Source organism: Schistocerca americana, chromosome 1 (genome assembly GCF_021461395.2).
Source record: "Schistocerca americana isolate TAMUIC-IGC-003095 chromosome 1, iqSchAmer2.1, whole genome shotgun sequence".
NCBI lineage: Eukaryota > Metazoa > Arthropoda > Insecta > Orthoptera > Acrididae > Schistocerca > Schistocerca americana.
The window spans coordinates 1,230,126,548-1,230,153,019 of record NC_060119.1 but is presented as its reverse complement, the minus strand read 5'-3'; the positions used below and the strand labels follow the sequence as shown (position 1 = coordinate 1,230,153,019).

Genomic DNA, 26,472 nt, shown 5'->3' with positions numbered 1-26,472 from the left:
GGGATCGTGTAATAGGGCGACGAGAAGATGGATGTTTCGTCTGCAATATTACATAAAGACTTGGTAGGAACGTAGCCATGTGCATGATTACTCGCCGCGGTGGTCACGAGAATGCACGTTCGGAAGAAGTCGGGGCTCCGGACGACCACTTGGCACAATCAAAAGAGAAAATCATCGAGTTCAGCTTATGGCTCTGGTGCAACGTACTGCATCTGCAGCAACAATTTCAGCAGCAGTCGGCACCACAATGGCACAATGAACTGTTACGAATTGGACTCACTGTAACTTCAACTGGATTTATTGTCTTGGGTGCAATTTTGTGTGACAGCAGGAAAACCCCCGTAGTTATCCCACGCACCCTGACTGTAAATTTTTATGTCAGTCTGATGATTCGACCTGTTGTGTTGCCATTCATGAACAATATTCCAAATTTTGTATTCCAACAGAATAACGCTCTCCCACATACAGCTGTTGGAACCTGACATGCTCTACACAGTGCTGACATGTTACTTTGGCCTGTTCGATCACCAGATCTGTCTCCAGCACATACGGGACAATATTGGATGGCATCAAATGGTTCAAATAGCTCTGAGCACTATGGGACTTAACATCTATGGTCATCAGTCCCCTAGAACTTAGAACTACTTAAACCTAACTAACGTAAGGACAGCACACAACACCCAGTCATCACGAGGCAGAGAAAATCTGGATGGCATCCACAGACAGCATTTACCATCGCTGTATTGACCAAACAAGTGCAACAGGCGTGGAACTGCGTCCCACAAACTGACATCTGTCACCTGTAAAACACAATGCATTGACATATGCATGCTTGCATACAAGTTTCTGGCAGTGACACAGGTTATTAATGTACCAGCACTTCACATTTGCAATGGCTTATCTCGCGATTACATTAACCTGTGTTCTTGCAATGTTAATCACTTACATATGTTTCCTAGACAAATGTATTCCAGAAATTTCATTATTCTTCATTAACTATTTTTTGGTGTGGCGATTTTTTCTGTTAGTGTAATTTTCCGTTTCTTTCTCAGTTTCAGTGTGCAGCTCTTTGAATTGAGCAAAGTGATTCAGTGAGCCCCATAGAAGGTTTATCACATCCTCCATTACTGTAATAAATTCTCTTTCTGGTAAAACTTTTTCAATTTCGTCTTGCATGATGAGGTTAAGATTATGGGCATTAAAATGCACAAGTAATGCTCGAGGCTCATATTTGCGTACTCATGAGTGCAAACCTGAACTTTTGCAGAAACATCTGGTGCACTAGTGTAACACCTGTAAGGTTGCAACTCTTTTAGAAAATGAACTAATGAAGCAAGTAGAATCATTAACTGCAGATTTAGTGTCGACATGTCTTGTTATAAACAAATACATGACCTAATAATGTTATAACGCTATCTGACTTTGATAATAAGAAAGGAAATTGAATGAGAAGCTCACACTTAAATAAATTGTGCAACATTAATGAATACAGAAGTCACTGATAAGATCCTAGCAAATTAATAATGTGTAATAGTGATCAAGTTACAGTCGACGACTGTGCCAAGGGGGATGAGACCCCTAAATGAAACCACAATATTCACCTATGGAAACTATCTAACTGCTAGTAATATTTCTCAAAACACTTTGAATGATGATTCAGTCCGAAAGGTGCCAACATGTCGATGTAATACCATCTGTAATGTGGTTTGTGGAAACATTTACATTCACAGTTTATTGTATCAGCCATAGCATTTCTTCACTCAGCGACTGATGTTTAGGTCTACTTTGACAACTGAAATTAGTAAGCAGAGAATGATGTATTTATTACTGTAAAATGGGGGGGGGGGGGGGGGACTATGTGAGAACTGAATAACTTCATTGTTTTTGTCACATGCAACACTTTGGTAGACAAAGGTGGCATCCTAATATGTGCACACGAGATGGTGGCAGACAAAGTCCACATCAAAGTATGGCAACCCTCAAACATTATTTGGAAAACAGAATGCAGATTGTATCGGTAATGGACCCTCTCCTCTTCACAGTATTTTTAAATGATTAAAGCTTACATGGACAGTACTTGCAGATCACTCTTTACTCAAAAGGCACTGATGCCAGGAAGGCTCAAGAAGAAGTAGACACTTTGATTGACGCTGGAATGCAATGATTTGTTATAAACAAAATGAAAATAGTTGCTATGCAGCCTCAGTGACAAATAATACGTGAAAAATGCAGATGCTGTGAAGCTTCTGGGGTTCGTCATGGATAGTAAACTCACTTGGCATGAATACACTGCCCATGTGTGTGACAAACTGTCACAAGTCACATACCTACATCCTGAGGAAACTGAGGCATGTAATAACTGATCAGTATCTGCCAATAGTGTATTATTCACTGTTCCACAGCCATAACAGCTCTGGCCTGTTACTATGGAGTGAGTCCACAGGCTGCAAGAAAATTCTACAATAACAAAAGAAAGAAAAGCGATAGGGATCACAACATCAAGCAGGAAACTGGACCACTGCAAACTCATCTTCATACAGGTCTAGGAGTGATGCCAATTTTCAGTTATTACAGATTCACCTGTCTCATGTATGTGAGACAAAATGATGAAACATTCACCAACGGGACTGGCGTCCACAATTTACGCATTGAGGAAAACATAGGCATCCCAAGTTGTCGACTCTCCATGACCGGGACAGTTTTCCAACAGAAGCTATTGAAATGTTCGACCATCTAAATACTGAAACGCGTCCTTGGAATTCGTGAAAGATGTCGCAAAATCTACGACAAAAAGCAGGACATACTCTATATATCATTAAGTGCTATGCTATTCTTATGAAAATTAGTTCTGTATTATTATGCATATGTATGCTGATTTGTTCCTGTATTATAATGATCGTGTAATCTTAACCTTGTAATTTATTTATTCGTGTTCCGTAGATCCGGTATACAAAAGAATTGCTTGGATATGGAACGAGTCACAATATAAATTAACACAGTAGCCTACTTGTATATGTTAACAAATGTAAATTGCAATTGGTGTATAAGAAACAATAGTTACAGGCTTAAGCATTTTCTATGGTAAAACAGAGGTATAAAACGATAAAATAATAAATTACAATTTTCCATATTTCAAACTATACATTAGCAGGAATTTGATAGTGCCAGTTGCCTGAACACGAATTCCTATACTGGTGTAAGAGGTATTAAGTTACAAAGTGGCAAAAGCAAATATTACTAGTAAAGTATTACATCTAAGTTACAATGTTACATTAAAGAATTGATTAAGAGAGTAAAACGCTTTTTACAGAAGATATTCCTTCAATTTACTCTTAAATTTTGGCATTTCACTGGTAAGATTTTTTTTGTCAGATGGGAGTGCATTAAACACCTTTATGCTTGAGTAGTACACTCCCTTTTGTATCAGACTCTAAGTTTTTTGTGTCAATATGAAAGTCATGTTTTGTTCTTGCGTCATAGTCGTGATAAGAAGTATTCATTTTGTACATGTATAGGTTTAGTTTAGTTTAGTTTATTGAGCACCCGTTTTATCATGTACAATGATATGGGATTTGTCATATGTTACATACAGAAAAAATATGAATAACAATATATTATGTAAAAACTATCAGTGAATAATCTGAATTAAATATATGGGCAAAACAATTATAGCTTACACGATATAAATTTGTAACAATACAGGACACAAATAAGTTACATATATTCTGTGTATAATGGACAGCAACAAGAAACAATGATTATAACACTCTATATTGACAGATTAATTAATTTTTGTGTGTACATAAAAGAGTCTACCCCACAACACAAGTTAGTATATGATTAACTTATAAGATAGGTGAAGGCACGCTATCTTTCTGAAGAATTCATATATTCACTAACACTGTAAAAACTATTACTGATTAACATTCTTTTGAGTTCACTTTTAAAACTGCTCAGCTGCTGAATCCTTTTTATTTTTAAGGGAAGAGCACTATAGAGAATTTTTGGGTGATATATTGCACTCTTGTTGTATTGGGCTTTCTTATGCACTTCTCTGTGAAATTCATTACTCTGTCTTGTTGTATATTCATGGAACTCACTGTTTAAAGAAGAAAACTGGGGGTGAGACTTCAGAAAGCATATACTTTCATAGATGTAAATGGATGGAAGAGTCATGATTTTATATTCCTTGAAAATTTCCCTACATGGATCTCTAGGTGCAGCTCCTTTTATGATTCTTATCGCTCGTTTTTGAATAATAAAGGAGCGTTTTGCCTGACTTGAATTGCCCCAAAATATGACACCATATCGCAAAAGACTATGCATAAATGCATAATATGTACACAATACTGTTTGATCACTGCAGCAATTTTTGAGCGTTCTAAATACATAGCAACATTTACTTAACTTTTTATTGAGCACATCTATATGCTTGTCCCATTTTAGATGCTCATCTAACCAAATTCCTAAGAATTTTGTATTTGGCGTTTGTAGTATATTCTGTTGGCCTAGCTTCACAGTTATATTGGGCTTCATATTATTTGAAACATGTCTGTAATTCATCCATAATGTTTTCCCCTCATTCACAAATAAACTGTTGTCCCTGAACCATTTACTTGCTTCAACTGCTGTTGTTTCAATTTTGCTGTTAAGGTCAGTCTCATTCTGAGCTTTAATAAAGAGACTTGTATCATCAGCAAAAAGTACACAATCAGCTTGTGTTAAATAGTTTGGCAACTCATTTATAAAGATCAAGAACAACAGGGGTCCCAACACCGATCCTTGGGGCACCCCATAACTAACTTCCTTATAACCAGAAAAGTATGACTTTCCATCATGAACTATTTCTACTTTCTGGGATCTGCCAGATAAATATGACTTAAACCATGCATGAGCAGTACCACGGAGTCCATAGCAACTAAGTTTTTCGAGCAGTAGTTTATGATCAATAACGTCAAAAGCCTTTGATAAATCTAAAAAGACCCCACAATTTACTTCATTATTATCAATGGAATTTAGGACAAGTTTTATAAAGTTGTATATAGCTGTTTCAGTTGATCTATTCTTTCGAAAGCCATTTTGTTCATCGACCAATATTCCACTTGTTTTTAGGAAAGTAGAGAGTCTTCCATACATTACTCTTTCTATAATTTTTGAAAAACAAGATAACATTGATAAAGGCCTGTAGTTTTTTACATCATAATGATCCCCATTTTTGTATAATGGTTTTATAATTGATTGTTTCAGCTTTCTAGGGAAAGTGCCAGTACTGAAAGATGCATTAATTGTATCTACAAGAAGAGGAGAAATATATCTGCTGTGTTTAATGATTTTGTCTGGAATGCCATCGGTGCCACAGGATAATTTATTTTTTAGTTTGCTGATGGCATTCTCTACCTCATGTACTGTTACAGGATACAAAAACATAGTTTCGGAATTCAATGTGATGTTATGACTGATGTCTGTACTACTTTGGGTTTGTATGAGGTTTTAAACTACACTTGTAAAATGACAGTTGAATATATTGGCAATTTGTAATGGATCATTTATAGTTTTGTCCTCAGTTTTAAGAACAATGTTGTTTCTTACTTTGCTTCTTCCTAAGTTACTATTGATCACTTTCCAAACTGATTTCATTTTTTTGTTGCCATTATTTCTACTGATATATGAATCATTATTTAACTTTTTTGCTGCAGTGATTACTTTCTTGTATAATTTCCTATAACACTTAACATGTTGTTTCAAAGCAGGATTTTGCCTTGCTGATTTACTTAACATTCTGAGTTGCTCTCCAGATTTTCTTATGCCCTGTATTATCCATGTGTTAATTTTGCCTTTTACTTTCATTTTCTTAGGGGGAAAAGCAATTTCAAAGTTATGTTTGTAATCAGCTAGAAATGACTCAAACTTCATGTCTATACTATCATGTTTATCTAGATCCCAACTTGTATTTTTTAACAAGGAATTAAAAATCCTAATGTTGTCCTCATTAATACATCTCCTGTGGATGTGTTTCTCACTTGGTCTAGAGTTTTTACAGAGCACATTATTTATACCAAGTTTTAGTGCTTTATGGTCAGAGAATCCAGTGTCAATCACTTCTACAACATTGTCTAGTTTATGTAAGTCAAGAAATATTTGGTCTATTATTGTTTCAGAGTTCTTTCCATGTCTAGTGTATTCAAAGATAGTTGGTGCTAAATTACGCGAACAAAAGACATTGGTCAATTTTGTAACATTTAAACAGTTGATTTTGAAGTTGACATTGAAATCTCCAAGCACAATAATGCTTTCTGTAGAATGTCTTAACTCACTAAAAAGACTTTCAACACTGTCCAAAAATTCCATAAAATTACCTGATGGGGAACGGTATACACACACAATAATTATTTTAAGGTCTGTTAGTTTGCAAACGCAATATTCAAATACTTTTTCAATGTTTTTTATCTTACTAAACTTGATTTCTTTATATTCAATTCCTTGTCTGACATAAATGCATGTTCCTCCCCCTTTAAAAGTTTCTCTACTGAAGCTACCAACCATTTCATATCCTGTTATTCTGGCAGCAAAAGCTTGATTTTCTTTTAACCAATGTTCACATACACATAAAACTGAAACGTCCTTTAGTTCATCAAGCAATAGTACTTCTAATTCTGGAATCTTACTAATTATACCCTGTACATTTTGATACAAAACTACTAATTTTTTATGATTGGCATCTGTTGCAGTGCTCACCGCATTGGCTGATTGGTGCCTGCCTCCAATAAAAAATCTTTGAGATGGCCTGGTGGTGACACTTTTCTTTTGCTTAAGGGGCGGGTGGTTTTCATTGCTTCTGCTCGGGTAGTTGGTACTGTTGTTGTACCTGTTAGTGATGTAAGTTGATCTGCTTCTACTGAAGATGGTGATTGTAGTACTGGAGAAGATGCTGTAGACTGGGCTACTGGAGGCAGAAGAATAGTGGGCTCACTTTCCTTAGTAGGTACTGTTGTTGAAGCTGCCAGCAGTGTAGGCTGATCTGCTTCTGTTGAAGATGGTGATTGTTGTCCTACACATGATGCTGTAGACTGGGTTACTGGAGGTGGAAGAATAATGTGCTCACTTTTCTTGCATCAGCCTAGTGAACAAAGGAAGTCTTGGATTTTTTCTTAGCTGAAAAGCACATAAGGGATAAGATATATTGTGAAGTCATTGTTAATATTTTGTGTGTTTTAAAAAGATTTCTGCATGAATGATTCCTGTTAACTCCACTTATAAGTCGAATTGCTCTTTTCTGAGTTACAAATAGTTTATTTGCCATTGGTTGGTTACCCCAGAATATTAAGCCATAGGATAACAATGAATGGAATTACCCAAAATAAGCAGTCATAACAGCATCACTGTTAGCAGTTGTTGCAATAATATGTAGAGCATAAGTTGCTGAAGTATGTCTTTTTCTCAAGTCCGAAATATGGCAAGACCAATGTAATTTATTGTCAATGTGGAGGCCTAAAAATTTTGTTGAATAAACTTGATGTATATCTTGATCATTACATCTTAGACTTATGTCATCCTGAACTTTGTGAGCCACATGGAAGTGTATGAACAGTTTTTTTTTTTAATATATATATATATATAATGTTAGGCCGTTGCATCTGAACCACTTATGGAGGTCACAGAACGCCAAGTTGGCAGATGATGCAATATCATTTTCAGGTGTTTTTTCAATTACAAAGGATGTATCATCTGCGAAAAGAGTAAATTTGATGGTAGCCTTAGAACAGTGAGGAAGGTCATTAATAAAAATAAGAAAGAGCAAGGGGCCAAGCACCGAACCTTGGGGCACGCCTACACTATATGTTCCCCAGCCAGATGAAGCTATTGAGCCATCTTCATGATTCAGCAATACCCTCTGCTTTCTGTCAGTCAGGTATGATCTGAGCCACATTCCTACTGTGTCAGTTAAACCATAATAGGTTGCCTTTGAAAGGAGGATTTCATGGCTCACACAGTCAAAGGCTTTGATTAAGTCACAAAAAATACCAACTGGAGCCAATTTATTGTTCAGTGCTTCTAGAACATTATTAGTAAAAGAGAATATGGCATCAGTTGACAGGCCTGTTTGGAAAACAAATTGGCATTGACTAAGAGCCTTGTGGAAATTCAGGTGTTCTACAATCTCCTATGCATTAGTTTCTTGAGAACTTTGGAGCAGCATGTTAAAAGGGATATAGGGCGTTAGTTAGAAGCATCAGTGTTTTCCCCCTTCTTGAACAGTGGTTTCATATCAGCATAAACACTGATGCAGTCTGTCCAGTCCTGACTGGTGAATGACTCATCTACGGTAACAACTGGTATTGTAACTCCACATATTCATATGTAAAATTTAAATGTTCATTTGTTCGATATCTTAAACTCTGAAAGTTGTTCGCGGATTGCTTTGAAATTTTGACACAACGTTACTTGTGAATAGGCGTGTGTTTTTATGTAGCAGCTACCTATTTTAATACATATTATATATAAATATCAATATAATAGAGGGAAACATTCCACGCGGGAAAAATATATTTAAAAACAAAGATGATGTGACTTACCATATGAAAGCGCTGGCAGGTCGATAGAAACACAAACAGACACATACATACACACAAAATTCAAGCTTACGCAACAAACTGTTGCCTCATCAGGAAAGAGGGAAAGACGAAAGGAAGTGGGTTTTAAGGGAGAAGGTAAGGAGTCATTCCAATCCCAGGAGGGGAAAGATTTACCTTAGGGGGAAAAAAGGACGGGCATACACTCGCGCACACACACACATATCCATCCACACATATACAGACACAAGCAGACATATTTAAAGACAAAGAGTTTGGGCAGAGATGTCAGTCGAGGCGCAAGTTCAGAGGCAAAGATGTTGTTAAATGACAGGTGAGGTATGAGTGGCGGCAACTTGAAATTAGCGGAGATTGAGGCCTGGTGGGTAACGGGAAGAGAGGATATATTGAAGAGCAAGTTCCCATCTCCGGAGTTCGGATAGGTTGGTGTTGGTGGGAAGTATCCAGATAACCCAGACGGTGTAACACTGTGCCAAGATGTGCTGGCCGTGCACCAAGGCATGTTTAGCCACAGGGTGATCCTCATTACCGACAAACACTGTCTGCCTGTGTCCATTCATGCGAATGGACAGTTTGTTGCTGGTCATTCCCACATAAAATGCATCACAGTGTAGGCAGGTCAGCTGGTAAATCACGTGGGTGCTTTCACATGTGGCTCTGCCTTTGATTGTGTACACCTTCCGGGTTACAGGACTGGAGTAGGTGGTGGTGGGAGGGTGCATGGGACAGGTTCATTTTCCTTTCCTCATGTTACACTTTCCACCTTCTAATACCATGTCACCCTCGCAACACCCCCACAACGACCCCATTGAGTTTTATTTACATTCCCTCCGCAAACATGCCTTCGCCCTAGCCAGATTACGCTCCCATATTCTATTTTCTCAGGCTTGTCTGACATTTGGCATTACCCCCAAAGGCCTCACACTTAAAGTTCCCATCTCTGGCTGCAACCCTTCTTTCCATCAGTCCCTATACCAGTTCCAAACTGAACAATCCATTGCCCTCACCCACCTAATCCTTCACCTACACATCAACTTAGCCAATGAACACACCCGTCAACTCCTATCCTTAATAAAAGTCCTTAATCTTTCCTCTCCCACATCCACACCGGCTGTTCAGAGCATCCTCCTACAGGCCAACCGTAAATTAGAACAGCATGCCACCCTCCACCTCAAAAAACTATCCAGTCTCCTGGTTTCCCACCTCCGGAAAGGCAACTCACTCACCCTTCACAACCTTTCCAGCAAACCTCAACCTCCTCTCATTGCACACAAACCCAGTCTCTCCCATCTACTCAATCTCCCACTTCCAGCTCCACTCCCTCCAAACCCTCAAAATTTCAATCAACACAATCTGGAACCACAACACCCTAATTCAGTAGTTAACCTTTCCTCCAAACCTCTCTCCCAATCCGAAACCTCTGTCCTATCCAAAGGCCTCACCTTCAGCCCCACTCCCAGATTCAACCAAACAGCCCTCGTCAAAGATTTACTGTCCTACCCTCGTACTCTCTGCTGGAAATATCACTTTGCCATGAAGAAAAATGATCCTAATCCTACTCCTAATGATCCAACTCCCCAAGACACCATCCAAATTGAACCCTGCCTGGAACAGTTCCGTCCTCCGTCGCAGCGGGACCCACCTCCTCTTCCTCAAAATCACCCTCTGCAAACCTTCCAGGAATTTCTGACTTCCAGCCTTGCATGTCAATCCCTCTTAAAAAACCTTAATCCTACTCCCAACATCACCACTGCTGAAGCCCAGGCTATCCGTGATCTGAAGGCTGACCGATCCATCGTCATTCTTCCGGCGGACAAGGGTTCCACGACCGTGGTACTTGATCGTCGGGAGTATGTGGCTGAGGGACTGCGTCAGCTTTAAGACAACACCACATACAAAGTTTGCTAAGGTAACCCCATTACCGATGTCCAGGCGGAGCTTCAAGGAATCCTCAGAACCTTAGGCCCCCTGCAAAAACTTTCACCTGACTCCATCAACCTCCTGACCCCACCGACACCCCGCACCCCTACCTTCTACCTTCTTCCTAAAATCCACAACCCAATCATCCCGGCCGCCCCATTGTAGCTGGTTACCAAGCCCCCACAGAACGTATCTCTGCCTACTTAGATCAACACCTTCAACCCATAACATGCAGTCTCCCATCCTTCATCAAAGACACCAACCACTTTCTCGAATGCCTGGAATCCTTACCCAATGTGTTACCCCCGGAAACCATCCTTGTAACCATTGATGCCACTTCCTTATACACAAATATTCCGCACGTCCAGGGCCTCGCTGCGATGGAGCATTTCCTTTCACGCCAATCACCTGCCACCCTACCTAATACCTCTTTCCTCATCACCTTAGCCAGCTTCATCCTGACCCACAACTTCTTCACTTTTGAAGGCCAGACATACCAACAATTAAAAGGAACAGCCATGGGTACCAGGATGGCCCCCTCGTACGCCAACCTATTCATGGGTCGCTTAGAGGAAGCCTTCTTGGTTACCCAGGCCTGCCAACCCAAAGTTTGGTACAGATTTATTGATGACATCTTCATGATCTGGGCTCACAGTGAAGAAGAACTCCAGAATTTCCTCTCCAACCTCAACTCCTTTGGTTCCATCAGATTCACCTGGTCCTACTCCAAATCCCATACCACTTTCCTTGTCGTTGACCTCCACCTGTCCAATGGCCAGCTTCACACGTCCGTCCACATCAAACCCACCAACAAGCAACAGTACCTCCATTATGACAGCTGCCACCCATTCCACATCAAACGGTCCCTTCCCTACAGCCTAGGTCTTCGTGGCAAACGAATCTGCTCCAGTCCGGAATCCCTGAACCATTACACCAACAACCTGACAACAGCTTTCGCATCCCGCAACTACCCTCCCGACATGGTGCAGAAGCAAATAACCAGAGCCACTTCCTCATCCCCTCAAACCCAGAATCCCCCACAGAAGAACCCCAAAAGTGCCCCACTTGTGACAGGATACTTTCCGGGACTGGACCAGACTCTGAATGTGGCTCTCCAGCAGGGATACGACTTCCTCAAATCCTGCCCTGAAATGAGATCCATCCTTCATGAAATCCTCCCCACTCCACCAAGAGTGTCTTTCCGCCGTCCACCTAACCTTCGTAACCTGTTAGTTCATCCCTATGAAATCCCCAAACCACCTTCCCTACCCTCTGGCTCCTATCCTTGTAACCGCCCCCGGTGTAAAACCTGTCCCATGCGCCCTCCCACCACCACCTACTCCAGTCCTGTAACCCGGAAGGTGTACACGATCAAAGGCAGAGCCACATGTGAAAGCACCCACGTGATTTACCAACTGACCTGCCTACACTGTGATGCATTCTATGTGGGAATGACCAGCAACAAACTGTCCATTCGCATGAATGGACACAGGCAGACAGTGTTTGTTGGTAATGCGGATCACCCTGTGGCTAAACATGCCTTGGTGCACGGCCAGCACATCTTGGCAAAGTGTTACACCGTCCGGGTTATCTGGATACTTCCCACTAACACCAACCTATCTGAACTCCGGAGATGGGAACTTGCTCTTCAATACATCCTCTCTTCCCGTTACCCACCAGGCCTCAATCTCCGCTAATTTCAAGTTGCCGCCACTCATACCTCACCTGTCATTCAACATCATCTTTCCCTCTGCACTTCCGCCTCGACTGACATCTCTGCCCAAACTCTTTGTCTTTAAATATGTCTCCTTGTGTCTGTATATGTGTGGATGGATATGTGTGTGTGTGTGTGTGTGCGAGTGTATTCCCGTCCTTTTTTCCCCCTAAGGTAAGTCTTTCCGCTCCCAGGATTGGAATGACTCCTTACCCTCTCCCTTAAAACCCACTTCCTTTCGTCTTTCCCTCTCCTTCCCTCTTTCCTGATGAGGCGACAGTTTGTTACGAAAGCTTGAATTTTGTGTGTATGTATGTGTCTGTTTGTGTTTCTATCGACCTGCCAGCGCTTTCGTATGGTAAGTCACATCATCTTTGTTTTTAATTATATACAAATATGTAACGTATAAAGGGGAAACTTTATTACCTAAAATCTCAAAGTGTTCTTGACTGATTTACTTCAAATATTTACCCTAATGAACCGTCAGACAGTACTTGGCAGATTTATTTAAAATTTTTACACGGTAATATAATAGTGAAACATTGTTAGCAAAAATCTCGAAAATTTTTGATCGATTTACTTAAAATGTTAAACGATACTCTGTCAGACATTCAGACAGACATAGATTGTATGCTTTTTGAAACAACATACAGGTTTTCCGTTAAAACACATCGACACATGCCCACTAGCAGCTCGCTCCACATCCGTGTGCAGGAACAGTATTTACGCTCAACCATGGAACATCAGGCTGGTCTCAGCCGTCAGACCAATTACTCACTCAAGGTCTCTGGGTCAGGCACCGACCATTTTTGTGGTCCATCAATCATAGCTCTTGCCAAGGAATTATCGTCGGACATATGCTGTGCTGTGTTTAGCTTCTAATCTCTACAAAGATTAAGACAATGACTGCTTCTTCTGAGTTTGGCCTTCCATTAACTACTGACTATATTGTTATCTCCAGATCATTCCAAGTGAATCTGAAATTAAACCTTTTCATTATTCACTTTGGTCTTTCGGTACTTAATCATTATTTGTATTTATTGTTGGGACTCAAAATACCAAAAAAAACTTTCATTTGTATGTAACATAAAACTCCATAAAGGAGACTTGTGCTGTAGAATATTAAATAAACAGTTCTACATTCTTTACCTCAGCAATTTTCTCATTGCCCCTCAACCAGTGCACAACATATCAGTTGGTGATGAGGATTTTTTATGGCCTCAGTACCCCTCTTATCTCCTTCAAGTTTAGTCCCAGAACATTTGGCGACATGGTATTTTCTTCTGAACTCTGTTCCTCATCCATGCCAGGAGGAAGTGTTTTCTTTTGATTTCAGCGCTCAACATTTTCATCCCACCACTGGTGCCAGCTGCTATGTTCTGTCCTGCCATTTGACGGTGTGGGTAAACATTTTCATCAGCTCTGGTGCCACCATTTGCTCCAGCACCACCACTAAAAATTTCTTTGCATCAACTGGCGTCATGGAAAAACAATTTTTCCTCAACTCCAATGCCACAACTGGTTCCCAAACCATCACCTGACATTTCGTTCTATCAAGTGGCGACAAGTATGTTCATCCTTGATGTAGAAGCAATTTCTCAAGTCGTATCATTCTTGCACCACATCCAGCAGATGCAGAGATCCCTTTTGCAGAAGCTATCCATTATCCTGACATGGGAGGTACCCAGTCATGGTCCACGATGCAACTCCATAGTCAATTGCCTCCAGACAACATCACCACGGCTTTCTCCTTCTGCACAGAACTAGAGCCTATGATGAAATATTTTCCCACGCATGGACCTAACAGCGACTCCCACCAGCGAGCCTCAGCAGTCAAGCTTGTTTCCTGCCCCCAGGCGCACCCTATGTCTAATCCTCATATGCAATTTCTGATCCTCTTCTGTATGTCTAATCCATGTACATATTTTCCATTTATTCTTCCTGTGCTTAATATGTGCACTTGCTTTCTTATTTCTCCGCTGCTCCCGCACTCAAGTATGCCCTCCAGGCACAATAACTTTACATCCCAAGTACTCCCACTACCATCTATGTCCTCTGAGTCCAACGATTTTACTTCGTAAATGCTTCAGTACCCATTTATGCCCTCAGGACCCAATCATTACCATTCCTTTTGTTCCCACATTCATCCATGCCTTCTGGGCACAATAACTGTACTTCTCAGTGATTCGCACTCACATCTGCTCTTCTGGTGGATTTTGCCTTTGTCATTTCCACGGTGATCTCGCACCACTATCAACCATCTGAGTATATTTTGTCTATTCTTATTTTTGGTATCTTTGTAGATTGGCTCCCAATGGCTCACTCCTCAGGCACTGCCAGGCTTGGCCTATAGACACGGCTGCTCGGCAGCTCTTACGCCAGCCACTTCCTCAAGGCTGACAGCCGCGCAAGGTAGCCATGTGGTGTAAGGTGTCTTGTCACTGTCTGTGCAACTCTCCCCATCGGAAGTTCGAGTCCTCCATCAGGCATGGGTGTGAGTGTTATCCTTAGCGTAAGTTAGTTTAAGTTAGATTAAGTAGTGTGTAAGCTTAGGGACCGATGACCTCAGCAGTTTGGTCCCTTAAGATATTACGACAAATTTCCAATTTCAAGCCTGACACCACAATAGCTCCTCACCACATGTCTTCTGACTGTCCCGCCATCGTTTTCTAATGGGAGGATGGAGGTATGACTGTCTCCCTTCACAAAGATGAGTTCGCCATTTCTTCCCTGGAGGGCGGGATGCTGTGTTCGTCCTACAAGACACACTCTGCAACACACTCGTATCCCACAGGTGGCTATGTTTCAAGTGTCACCTGCCACAACAGGCACAAGCACTTGCAAGTTAAACACTGATTCACACTCATCTGAAATGTTGATGGTAAATGTTCTGGACAACTTGTTGCTTACTTGTTGTCCTCGGGGTCTCTGGCAGCTGTCACAAAATGTTCTCAGTTCGCTGCCAGCAGATCATGCTTCCATGACAATGGAGCTGTAATCATAGGCACTATTTTCCTGCATGATGTCATGTGTCTGCTAGCATATTGCATCTTGTGCAATGACAATATTTGTGCCGGCGCAAACCACAGGGTGGAAGTTCAGTCTCGCCTATTCCTTCAAGTTGTCTGGGCCAGTCACCAACCAGAATAGTGGTCATTCAAACAGACCTCTCACTAAGCAACCATCAACGGACAGTTGCCACGCTGTGTTTAACTTCTAATATCTATGTAGATTAGGGCAGTAACTTGACTTCTTCTGACTTTGGTCTTAAGCCAACTAATAATTGTGTTGTTAACACCAGATCATTTCAAGGGAATCTGGACTCTCACCATTTTGTTACTCACTGAATCATTATTTATCTTCCTTGTTGAGACTCAATCTACCAAACAAGCTTTCATTTGTATGTAACATAAAGCTCTACATAGTAGATTTGCGATCTAGAATATTAAAATAAACTTGTTCTACATTGTTTATCTGGGTAGTGTTCTCATTGTGCCTACCTGGCAAGGGACATATCATATTCATTGTTATATCCTCAGACCACTCTAAGACAAACAGAGACTTCCTCAGATTGGGCCATGTTAGAAGTTTCATCCAATAAAATTGAAAAATATTCAGCATCCTGTGGTTGCCATCACTTCGACAGTTTCATTTTGATTTCATCGTGAAGCTATTTGTAGTTTTGCCATATCTTCGGCTCAAGCCTTTAAAAATGTCATAAATTTGGAATGTTCATCACTGCTGGATCCTCATATCAGGAAACTCTGCCTCGCCAGTCCCTGTAGTGGGCTTGTTGGAAATTCTGTTAGGATGAGTAGGCACAGTAGCACTTGTGTACTGTTGTAATAAAATTAAATAACTTTATTAGCGTAAATATCAGACACTGAAAAATATTCTTGAACTTAAGCCAGGTACCGTGAACAGATTGAACAAACAATTTAAAACAAAGATATGAAATTACCCATTTTGTTCCTTAGTCTCTGATTTTAGATGCAACAACAAATTGTGCAAGTCATTGTCCCCACACAGCCCCCCTCCCCACTCCAATGGGGAGCCCTCAGCGGCTTAGCATTTGTTTGCTAGGTACAGGCTGGGGGCTGGTAAGTGCTGCCAGTTTCCTATCACAATAAGGTCTGGGCATGCTCCAACAACCACTGTCTAATATGGCAGAGGAATGTTGTGTGGCACATGGGATGGGGATGTTGCTTGACGGCCCGGATCATGACTATGGGGAAAACCTCTATAAAATACCCCCAATCTCAAGGTGTGCTGTGCCCTGATGATATGTGGCTGTTGAGGTGGAACAGTTGTTAGTGTGCAACCTTTGGGTAACCTGTCAGTTGTATAAGGCAGGCAGGGGCTCTATGTAGGTGCTATTTCTTTCCCTAGCTGCTCGTGGGACTGAGCTAGACCCCTCAAAATCTTTTTCTCCTCCTCCCAGTGGAACAGGTGGCCACTGGTAGGTACCAACACCCAGTCGCTCAAGAGGCTTCGTGTGACAAAGCCTCCAGATTCTGGAGTTGTTAAAAATAGTTCACCATTTAGTAACAGAATGCATGCAGCAGGGCATACTGTATTTTTGATAGTTAAAAGGAGAGAGAGAACCTTTCAGAAAGTCTCCCCCTGTTTACATTCAAAAGGGTTTAGAGGGCATTGCAGGGACATTAAAATCAATGAAGCAGTTATGTGATGGTCACTATTGATCAAAATCTCTGCTTCCCAACAGGCAGCAAACCTGCAGAAAGCGAAATGTCTTGGGGAGTGTGCAATCGAAACTAAGCTCCATACCACGTTGAATTACAGCAAAGGTGTTGTGACCTGCAGGGATCTGATGGACATTCCCAAGGAAAAACTGAAAGTTGAGTGGTCCCAAGAAGTAGCTGCTGTGCAGAGTGTCATGAAAAGGGTGGATGGTGATCTTGTGAAGTCCGACAAATCATGAAACCTCCAGAGCACATTAAGGCAGGTTTTTCACTTCAGTGTGCGGCCATATGTCCCAAACTCTGTGCATTGTTTTACATACCAGCTCTTTGGGCACATCACCTTAGGTTGTAAGAGAGAAGCGACTTGTGGCAAATTTGGTAAGGCCACCCATGAAGGAGCTGATTGTTCATCTGCTCCGAAGTGTGTAAACTGCTCTGGGGATCTCCCTGTCTGAAGTAGGAACTGCAGTGTCTTCCTTGAAGAAAGGAAGATACAGGTGATCAAAAAAACTAAGCGTATCTCGTATAGTGAGGCCAAAAATATCTACAAGGTCATGCAGACCGTGACGTTCACTACCTCCTTTGCGTCAGTTCTGAAGCAGTAAGTACAGAAGACGGATACAGCTACACAAACAAATGATGCTAGTGTTGGCACTAATACCTGCATTTATCAATGCACTTGTGCTCATGCAGTTACTTCAAAGCCCCTAACTTCGCCCAGAACAGAAAAAAAAGAGAAGAAGAAGAAGAGGTCTAAGACAAAGAGTCATATGCCAGTGGAGACAGGAAGCAAGCAGCCTGACAATGGCAACATCATCTCTCTCTACGACATCTCTCATGACTCACCTCCAGAGCCGATGGCTCTTGATGTTGGCCTGGAGCACACATTTTGGCTCAACAATGAGCCTCCACCCATTATGGTCTCACCTCCCTGGTGGAAAGACAGGGTGAAAGTGCAACCCCTGTGATAGATAGCACCCATATTACAGTGGAAAGTTACTGGGTTCAGGACACATTTGGAGAAACTGAAACTTTTGAAACAGGCTGTGCTTGTATTTGCAGGAAATGTGTTTTAAAGCATCTGATGCCACTGCACATTCTATGCAGCAGGCTTTCCTATATAAATGACGTTGTATAGATATATTTTTTGATATCATAGGCTACTTCTTGGAGACACCATATTCTTGGACAGCTCCACCAATGGGGCTTCTGTGGCCATCTCTCCATCTTTATTCAGTCTTTCTTATTGAAGCGCTTTTTTGACTAACGAATTGGTAATATGCTGTTGAATAGTTCTGAGCAGGAGAATGGTGTTCCTCAGAGCAGTGTTTTAAGTGTTACCCTCTTTGCCATACCAATAAACAGTATCACATCTGTGGTGCAATGCTTATTTGTGGATGATTTTGCAGTTTTCTCTTCCTCCTCCAGTATGGACACAGTAATTCATCAGTTGCAGCTTACAGGAAAAAGGCTGAAGGAGTGAGCTACAAAGACTAGTTTTATATTTTCTGCTGAGAAGTGTGTGTATGTGTTCGTTTTAGTCATTCTCGTCTTATTTTTACTTTACCTGAATTGCATATGTGGAACACCACACTCCCTTTTATACAGGGTGATTCAAAAAGAATACCACAACTTTAGGAATTTAAAACTCTGCAACGACAAAAGGCAGAGCTAAGCACTATCTGTCGGCGAATTAAGGGAGCTATAAAGTTTCATTTAGTTGTACATTTGTTCGCTTGAGGCGCTGTTGACTAGGCGTCAGCGTCAGTTGATGCTAAGATGGCGACCACTCAACAGAAAGCTTTTTGTGTTATTGAGTACAGCAGAAGTGAATCGACGACAGTTGTTCAGCGTGCATTTCGAACGAAGTATGGTGTTAAACCTCCTGATAGGTGGTGTATTAAACGTTGGTATAAACAGTTTACAGAGAATGGGTGTTTGTGCAAAGGGAAAAGTTCTGGACGGCCGAGAACGAGTGATGAAAATGTAGCACGCATCCAGCAAGCATTTGTTCGCAGCCCAGGAAAATCGACTCGCAGAGCTGGCAGAGAGCTGCAAATTCCACAATCAACTGTATGGAGAGTCCTACGAAAAAGGTTAGTTATAAAACTACCCGAGGCAATGGATCGGCCGCCAGGCAGCCCGTGACAGAGCACTTCATCACTGGCCTCCAAGAAGCTCTGATCTTACCCCCTGTGATTTTTTCTTATGGGGGTATGTTAAGGATATGGTGTTTCGGCCACCTCTCCCAGCCACCATTGATGATTTGAAACGAGAAATAACAGCAGCTATCCAAACTGTTACGCCTGATATGCTACAGAGAGTGTGGAACGAGTTGGAGTATCGGGTTGATATTGCTCGTGTGTCTGGAGGGGGCCATATTGAACATCTCTGAATTTGTTTTTGAGTGAAAATAAAACTTTTTAAATACTCTTTGTAATGATGTATAACAGAAGGTTATATTATGTTTCTTTCATTAAATACACATTTTTAAAGTTGTGGTATTCTTTTTGAATCACCCTGTAGATTCTGTGCAGTTTTTGGGCTTCATTTTTTTTTTTATTCCAAGCTGTCTTGATTACCACACCTGAAGGTCCTGAAGATAAGGTTCCAGAAGGCACTAAACATTTTGAAATATATTAGCCACGGTCTAGGGGAGCAGACATGGTGCATCTACTGCAGTTTTACAGGGCTTTTGTGCAACTGTGACTGGACTATGTGTACAGAGTGTACAGGTCAGTGAGGCCTTTGTACCTGAAGATGATTGATGCTGCACACCATAGGGTATCAGACTGGCCACAGGCACCTACGGGACCAGCCCCACAGCCAGTCTCTGGGCTGAGGCAGGGAAACTGCCACTTAGCACTCACTCCTATCACTCCCCTGCATGTTTGCTAAAGTCCATAAACATAACCACCTAGGATGCCCCATTGTGGCTGGTTACTGTGCCCCACTGAGAGAATCTCTGCTCTCGTAGACCAGCACCTTCAACCTATCACCCGGAACCTACCCTCCTATATAGAAGATAGCAACCTTTCCTCTATTGACTGGAACAATTGGAAGGAAGACATAGGAAATGTTGTGGGAAAGGCTAACCAAAGACTGCATTTTATTGGCAGGACACTTAGAAAATGTAACAGACCTACTACGGAGACTGCTTACAGTATGCTTGTCCGTCCTCTTTTAGAATACTGCTGTTCGGTGTGGGATCCTTACCAGATAGGACTGATGGAGTACATCGAAAAAGTTCAAAGAATGGCAGCATGTTTTGTATTATCACAAAATGTGGGAGGGAGTGTCACAGAAATGATACAGGATTTGGGCTGGACATCATTAAAAGAAAGACGTTTTTCATTGTGACAAAATCTTCTCAAGTAATTCCAATCACCAACTCTCTCCTCCAAATCTGAAAATATTTTGTTGACACACCACAATAAAATACGGGAAATCAGAGCTTGTTCGGATAGTTATAGGTGTTCATTCTTTCTGTGCGCTGTACGAGATTGGAATAATACAGAATTGTGAGGGTGGTTCAGTGAACCCTCTGCCAGGCACTTAAATGTAATTTGCAGAGTATCCAGGTAGATGTAGATGTCCACAGTTCCTGTCCCTTTACCACACAGTGCCCTGCTTGTCACTATTGATACCACCTCCCTGTACACTAACATTCCTAATGCCCATGATCTTACAGCTATTGAACACTACCTTTGTCAATGCCTGATGTATTCCAAACCAAGAACCTCCTTCCTATTTGCCATGACCAACTACAACCTCACCCACAATTACTTCTCCTTTGAAGGCATTACATACAAAAAAATCCAGAATATGGCTATGGGCACCCGCATGGCACCGTCCTATGCCAATGTATTCATGGGCCATCTAGAGAAATCCTTCCTAAAAACCTAGAATCCTAAACCCCTCACCTGGTTCAGATTCATTGATGACATCTTTGCTATCTGGATCAAAGGTGAGGATACACTAACCACATTCCTCCAGAACCTCAACAACTTCTCCCCCATTTGCTTCACCTGATCCTACTCAATCCTACAAGCCACCTTCCTAGGTGTTGACCTCCACCTCAAAGATGGCTACATTAGTACCTCCGTCCATATCACACCTAGTGTCCACCAGCAATTCCTCCACTTCGACAGATGCCACTCATTCCATACCAAGAAGCCCCTTCCATAAGCCTACCCACCTGTGGTCATCGCATCTGCAGTGATGAGCAGGCCCTCTTGAAATACACCAAGGGCCTCACTGAAGCCTTCAATGACCATAATTATCCTCCCAACTTTGTGCAAAAACTAATCTCCTGTGCCTTATCTTCTATCTCCCACCACCTCCAAAAGTCCTGGTCACAGAGAAACATTCCCCTTTTAACTCAGTACCACCCAGGACTGGAGCAAATGAATTACATTCTCTGCCAGGGTTTCAATTACCTCTCGTTGTGCCCTGAAATGAGAAATGTCCTGCCCACTATCCTTCCCATCTCTCCTACAGGGGTATTCCAATGTCCAACGTACCTATACAATATACTCATCAATCCTTACACAACCCCTGCTCCCAATTCCTTACCTCATGGCTCATACCTAGATGCAAGACCTTTCCCATACATCCTCCCACCACCACCTACTCCAGTCCAGTCACTAACATCACCTATTCGATCAAAGGCAGGGCTACCTGTGAAACCAGTCATGTGATCTACAAGCTAAGCTGCAACTACTGTGCTGTATTCTATGTAGGTATGACAACCAACAAGCTGTCTGTCCTCATGAATGGCTAGTGACAAACTGTAGCCAAGAAACAAGTGGACCACCCTGTTGCTAAACATACTGCCAAACATGATATCCTTCATTTCAATGACTGCTTCATAGCCTGTGCCATGTGGACCTTTCCCACCAACACCAGCTTTTCTGAATTGCACAGGTGGGAACTTCCCCTGCAATACATACTATGTCCCTGTAACCCTCCTGGCCTCAACCTTTGTTAGTCACTGTCCAAAACCATCCAGCCCATTCCCTGTTCCCATTCCAGCACTATACAGCCATCATTCCACCACCACATCCAGTCTTTTTATTTCTCTCCTTTTCCATTTCTTCCCCCCTCCTCACATCTCCCCTGCCCTCTGTCTAACCTGCAGCACTTCACTGTCTGCTACCCCCACCATACTATCCCTCCCTCTCCCCACCACAGCTTTCTCGTTACCCCCAACCAGTCACCACTCCCATCATGCACTGGTGCTGCTGCTCACAGTTGCCTGAGACAGCAGTTGTGTGCGTCAGTTGCATTTGCGTGAGTGTGTATGCATGTGCTTGTGTCTGTCTATTGTTGTCGAAGACCTTAACAGCTGAAAGCTATTATTGTGAGAGTCTTTTTATTATGCCTATGTACAACTCTGTATCTCTGCTATATGGTGAGTAGCAACTTTCCTTCTCCTAATATTGTTGATAGGAGTTCACAATATCTTAAGGTTGTTAGTAACAAATTGTACCTTTCAAAACCCAAGTTAAATAATTTTCTCCTGACAAACTCTTTCAGTTCATCATGGAAATAGTTTATGTCTGCTCAGTTGTGGCATGTAGTTACAGATAAGTGAAATAAATGGATTGTTAGAGAAAACAGTTCACATTTGAGTTCTTTAGGTTTGCTTAGATATAGTAGGAGAGTTCTGGTAGAAAGTGAATAATTTAGAACTAAAGATGACAATTTTCCAAGTAGCAGTAGCATTGAGTCATTGACAAGCACACACAAAAGAGAAAGAAAATCTGCTAGCTTTTGGAATCAATCCTTTCTCAAGCTATAGTACACACATACACCCAGAGCCTCACCACCCACATATCACATGACTTGCTCATACATATCCCAAATCACTCTCACTTTCATAGCTAGTAAACCCTCTGGATCCCGAGCTGCCTCCCCAATCCCTCTTCCTGTGACCTGCCTGTCTCTCCCACTACCCCTGTGTATGTATTTATACTGTAGTTTGAGAAAGGATTGACTATCTCCTTTACTCCTAAATTATTTAAGTTTGTTTAATGTATTCACAGGTTAATGTTCAAATTTGACAACTACATCAGCTGTATCCAGTCACATTTGATCATTATTACATCTTGAACAATTAAATAAAATCTTATAGTGTGTTTATTGCTGCGATTAAATGTAGTGTTATTTACTTCATGGCATTTCTTTTTTAGTATCATGTTTTCTCATGCTGTTTTGTTTCCTTTCACTAAGTATCTGTGACCATGATATATATGTTTATCTGAATAAGAAGCAAGTAAAACAGTAAATAGTATTTGTACAATTCTCCTCAGAACCACCACACAGTGGCTTCATTTCATACACTCATTTTTCACAATTTTGTAGCAAACGCTTCTTTCTGTGCCTTCCCTTTCCTACATTCCTTTTATTTCTTGGTAAATTAGTGCACAAAAACACATTTACAAATGTCTACATACTTTTAAAAATCTCAAACTGTAAAAGTTTGGTATGATATTTAAACCTTTATTCCAAAAAATAATTAAATGTACAAAAATAACTTGCATATGGATAATATCCCTAAATACATTATCCTACACCTTCATTTCTTGCATTTGTGACATTCACAATTGTTTACTTGTCCATGTATGATTAAAGTCGATACTGCATGTAATCCAGTAGTTCTTTGGTCATATCAGCCCTAGTATAATCTACCATTTCGTATATAGCCTTACCATTTCTGTCTCTAATATTAACATCTGCCCCTTCATTTACCAGAATCTCAAACATATCAAATTGTTTGTCATAATATTGCATGTTGCTGGCTGCCAACATTAAAGCTGTCATGCCATCAGCATCCCTCTCATCAACCAGAACATGTGCTTCTTCCAGCAAATACTTTGCTACTATGTGATTTGATGACAAAACTGCACAATGCAATGCAGTGCGTCCTTTGTAATCTAGGAAATGTTCCATATAATCTTGGTTTTTGAGATACTTCAGCATTTCCACATTACATTTTGCTGCACAATGAAGCAATGTTGTCTTGTGATCAGGATCCCACCAGTTATCTGACATAGATAGTCCCAAAGAAATCAAATGTTCCAACACCTGCAAACTGAAATACTATGGAAATACATTAATACGTATTGTATGCATCTTGGATTATTATTTTGTAGTTAATGACATTTGTCCAAGTTTATATTATTATTATTATGTTAACACTGATGAAACCAGTTGCATGTAAATATGCTCAAATGTGGAATAAAACATTTATATAACAAGAGTGAAAGCTTTCACTACTGCTAGTCTATTCAGATTATTTTTATACAATAACCTAACTATCAACTGTAAAATATTTAGCATATGGACATCAAGGCAAATTTCAACAGCTTAAAGTATCTTTATTCACAAAAATTAGCTTGTTGAGAAGAAAGAATGATTTAAAATAACATCATGTGACCACCCACGAACCAAAATGTGATGTGAACTGTTTAAACACATTAAAGCTTACACACTACTGTAAATGTACTGCTAAAGATGTATAAAACATAAAAAAATGAATAAATATATTTCAAACAATTATAGGCTAACTGTCAAAACTTGAAGCAAAACTTCACAGCAAGTATACAAATAAACAAATCAAGTAACTGCAAAAAAAAAAAAAAAAAAAAAAAAAAAAAAAAAAAAAAAAATCATTTAATGAGCCAATCAAATGTTGACTGTGTATTAAAACTACCAGCAGTACAAAAATTTGTATTCGGGAAAATTGTTGATGAGATAACAAGCAAAGTTGAAAAGCATGAAGAATTTCATGAAAAGATATGATATCATCATAGCCCTAACATAAACTGAGAGATAGATAGATAGAGAGCGAGATAGAGAGAGATAGAGAGTAGTGACTAGTTAATGAGTGAGAGAGTAGTGGCTAGTTAGTGAATGATTAGTGGACCATTGTTTTCGGTATTATCAGTTAACTTGTTTGTAATCATGTTTACATACAAAATTTTAAATACTTTTAAAACACCTAGCTGATGGATCGATTATTCATCAATGGATCATTTTACAATGATGTTAGCCATTTTAAGTTAATACAACAATAAAACATAATGTAAAGTTGATTAGGAAACATAAAATCTTCTTATGTGCAGACTATAATTACTTACAGATCACACAGAGTGATTATGCACAGTGAATGCAATGACTTGTGATGAGATGTGAAAAATAGTATAACATTATTGATAATTTTAGTTGTGCAGCCACTAGGCCATGATCTTATTGGAGTGGCCTTGTGCCTGTAGCCCTCTTAACAAATTACTATGTGTGTACTCTTAGCCACCAATTCAACAAAAGACACACTTCTCCTCAGAATCAGTAAATACTTTATTCATTCTGCACATGCAGTTGGTTAACAATGAATACTAGATTGAGGTGTTTTATGAAAGTAAAATGAAATGATCGTGTGGCACTGATGGCCAGGAAGCCCCATCCGGTGAAGTTCAGCTGCCAGCTAGAAGTCTTATTTCAGATGACGCTACATTAGCCAACTTGTACATTGGTGATGATGGAATGATGATGAAGACATCACAACACCCAGTCCATGAGCAAAGAAAATTTCCAATGGAGCTTCAAATTGAACCTGGATCTGCTGCATGGTAGGCAAACACATTATCACTCAGCTAAGAAGGCGGACTAAATGGTTCAAATGGCTCTAGCACTATGGGACTTAACAGCTGAGGTCATCAGTCCCCTAGAACTTAGAACTACTTAAACCTAACCAACCTAAGGACATCACACACATCCATGCCCATGGCAGGATTCGAACCTGCGACCGTAGCGGTCGCGCGGTTCCAGACTGAAGCACCTAGAACCGCTCGGCCACACTGGCCGGCGAAGGCAGACTTCATGAAAGTAGAGCAGATCTGACAACTACAACATTCAATAGTCAAATTTAACTCCATAACTAATTGACAACAGCATCTGGTGTCTGGCATGGAAGCATTTTGAGAATATTATGCTACTACACCCAAGAGCTACACTACCTGCACTGCACTGTAATGTCACTCCTGTCTGCTACATTAGTCCCTACCAAGAAAGTGGAGTGGTGTTTGAAAACCTTGTAGGGGAATTGACTCATAGACCCATTTGTGTTGTGCACCTGGAGGACTACTTCATATTGACAGAAGGCAGAGCTGGTGGTGATGAAACAATTGGAACTAAGTCAGGGTTGTGCTGTGTTGTCCTCATTGGAATTTCTTCTTGAAAGAGGTATGCAGTTTCACATGGTTCTGTGATAGAGTTGTGCATTTTCTGGGGCTGGATGCAGGAGATGTGTTCCCTCAACTGACAAACAAAATCATCATCTGTCACATTGGGTAGCTACAAGGTCAGTGGATCCACAAACTCTCCTGGCAGGTGTAACATTTCACCACACACAAGTTCAACAGCTGAAGTCTCCAAATCCAGCTTGTAAGTGTTTCTCAGAAGAAGCAAAACCATTGGCAGGGCTGTGATAAAACTTGCAACACGTCACATCAGAACCACATTCAGTGATTGGTGCCAGCAT

General features: G+C 40.9%; 1 protein-coding gene across 1 annotated transcript in view; it reads right to left on the bottom strand.

Moving 5' to 3' along the window:
• Positions 1 to 23,558: 23,558 nt before the first annotated feature.
• Positions 23,559 to 26,472, bottom strand: part of LOC124598276 (serine/threonine-protein phosphatase 6 regulatory ankyrin repeat subunit C-like) — a 100,192-nt gene continuing 97,278 nt past the window's right edge. The window contains exon 7 of the mRNA XM_047135990.1: positions 23,559 to 24,017. Coding sequence (XP_046991946.1) covers positions 23,559 to 24,017 — 459 coding nt within the window. The remainder of the gene's footprint in view (positions 24,018 to 26,472) is intronic.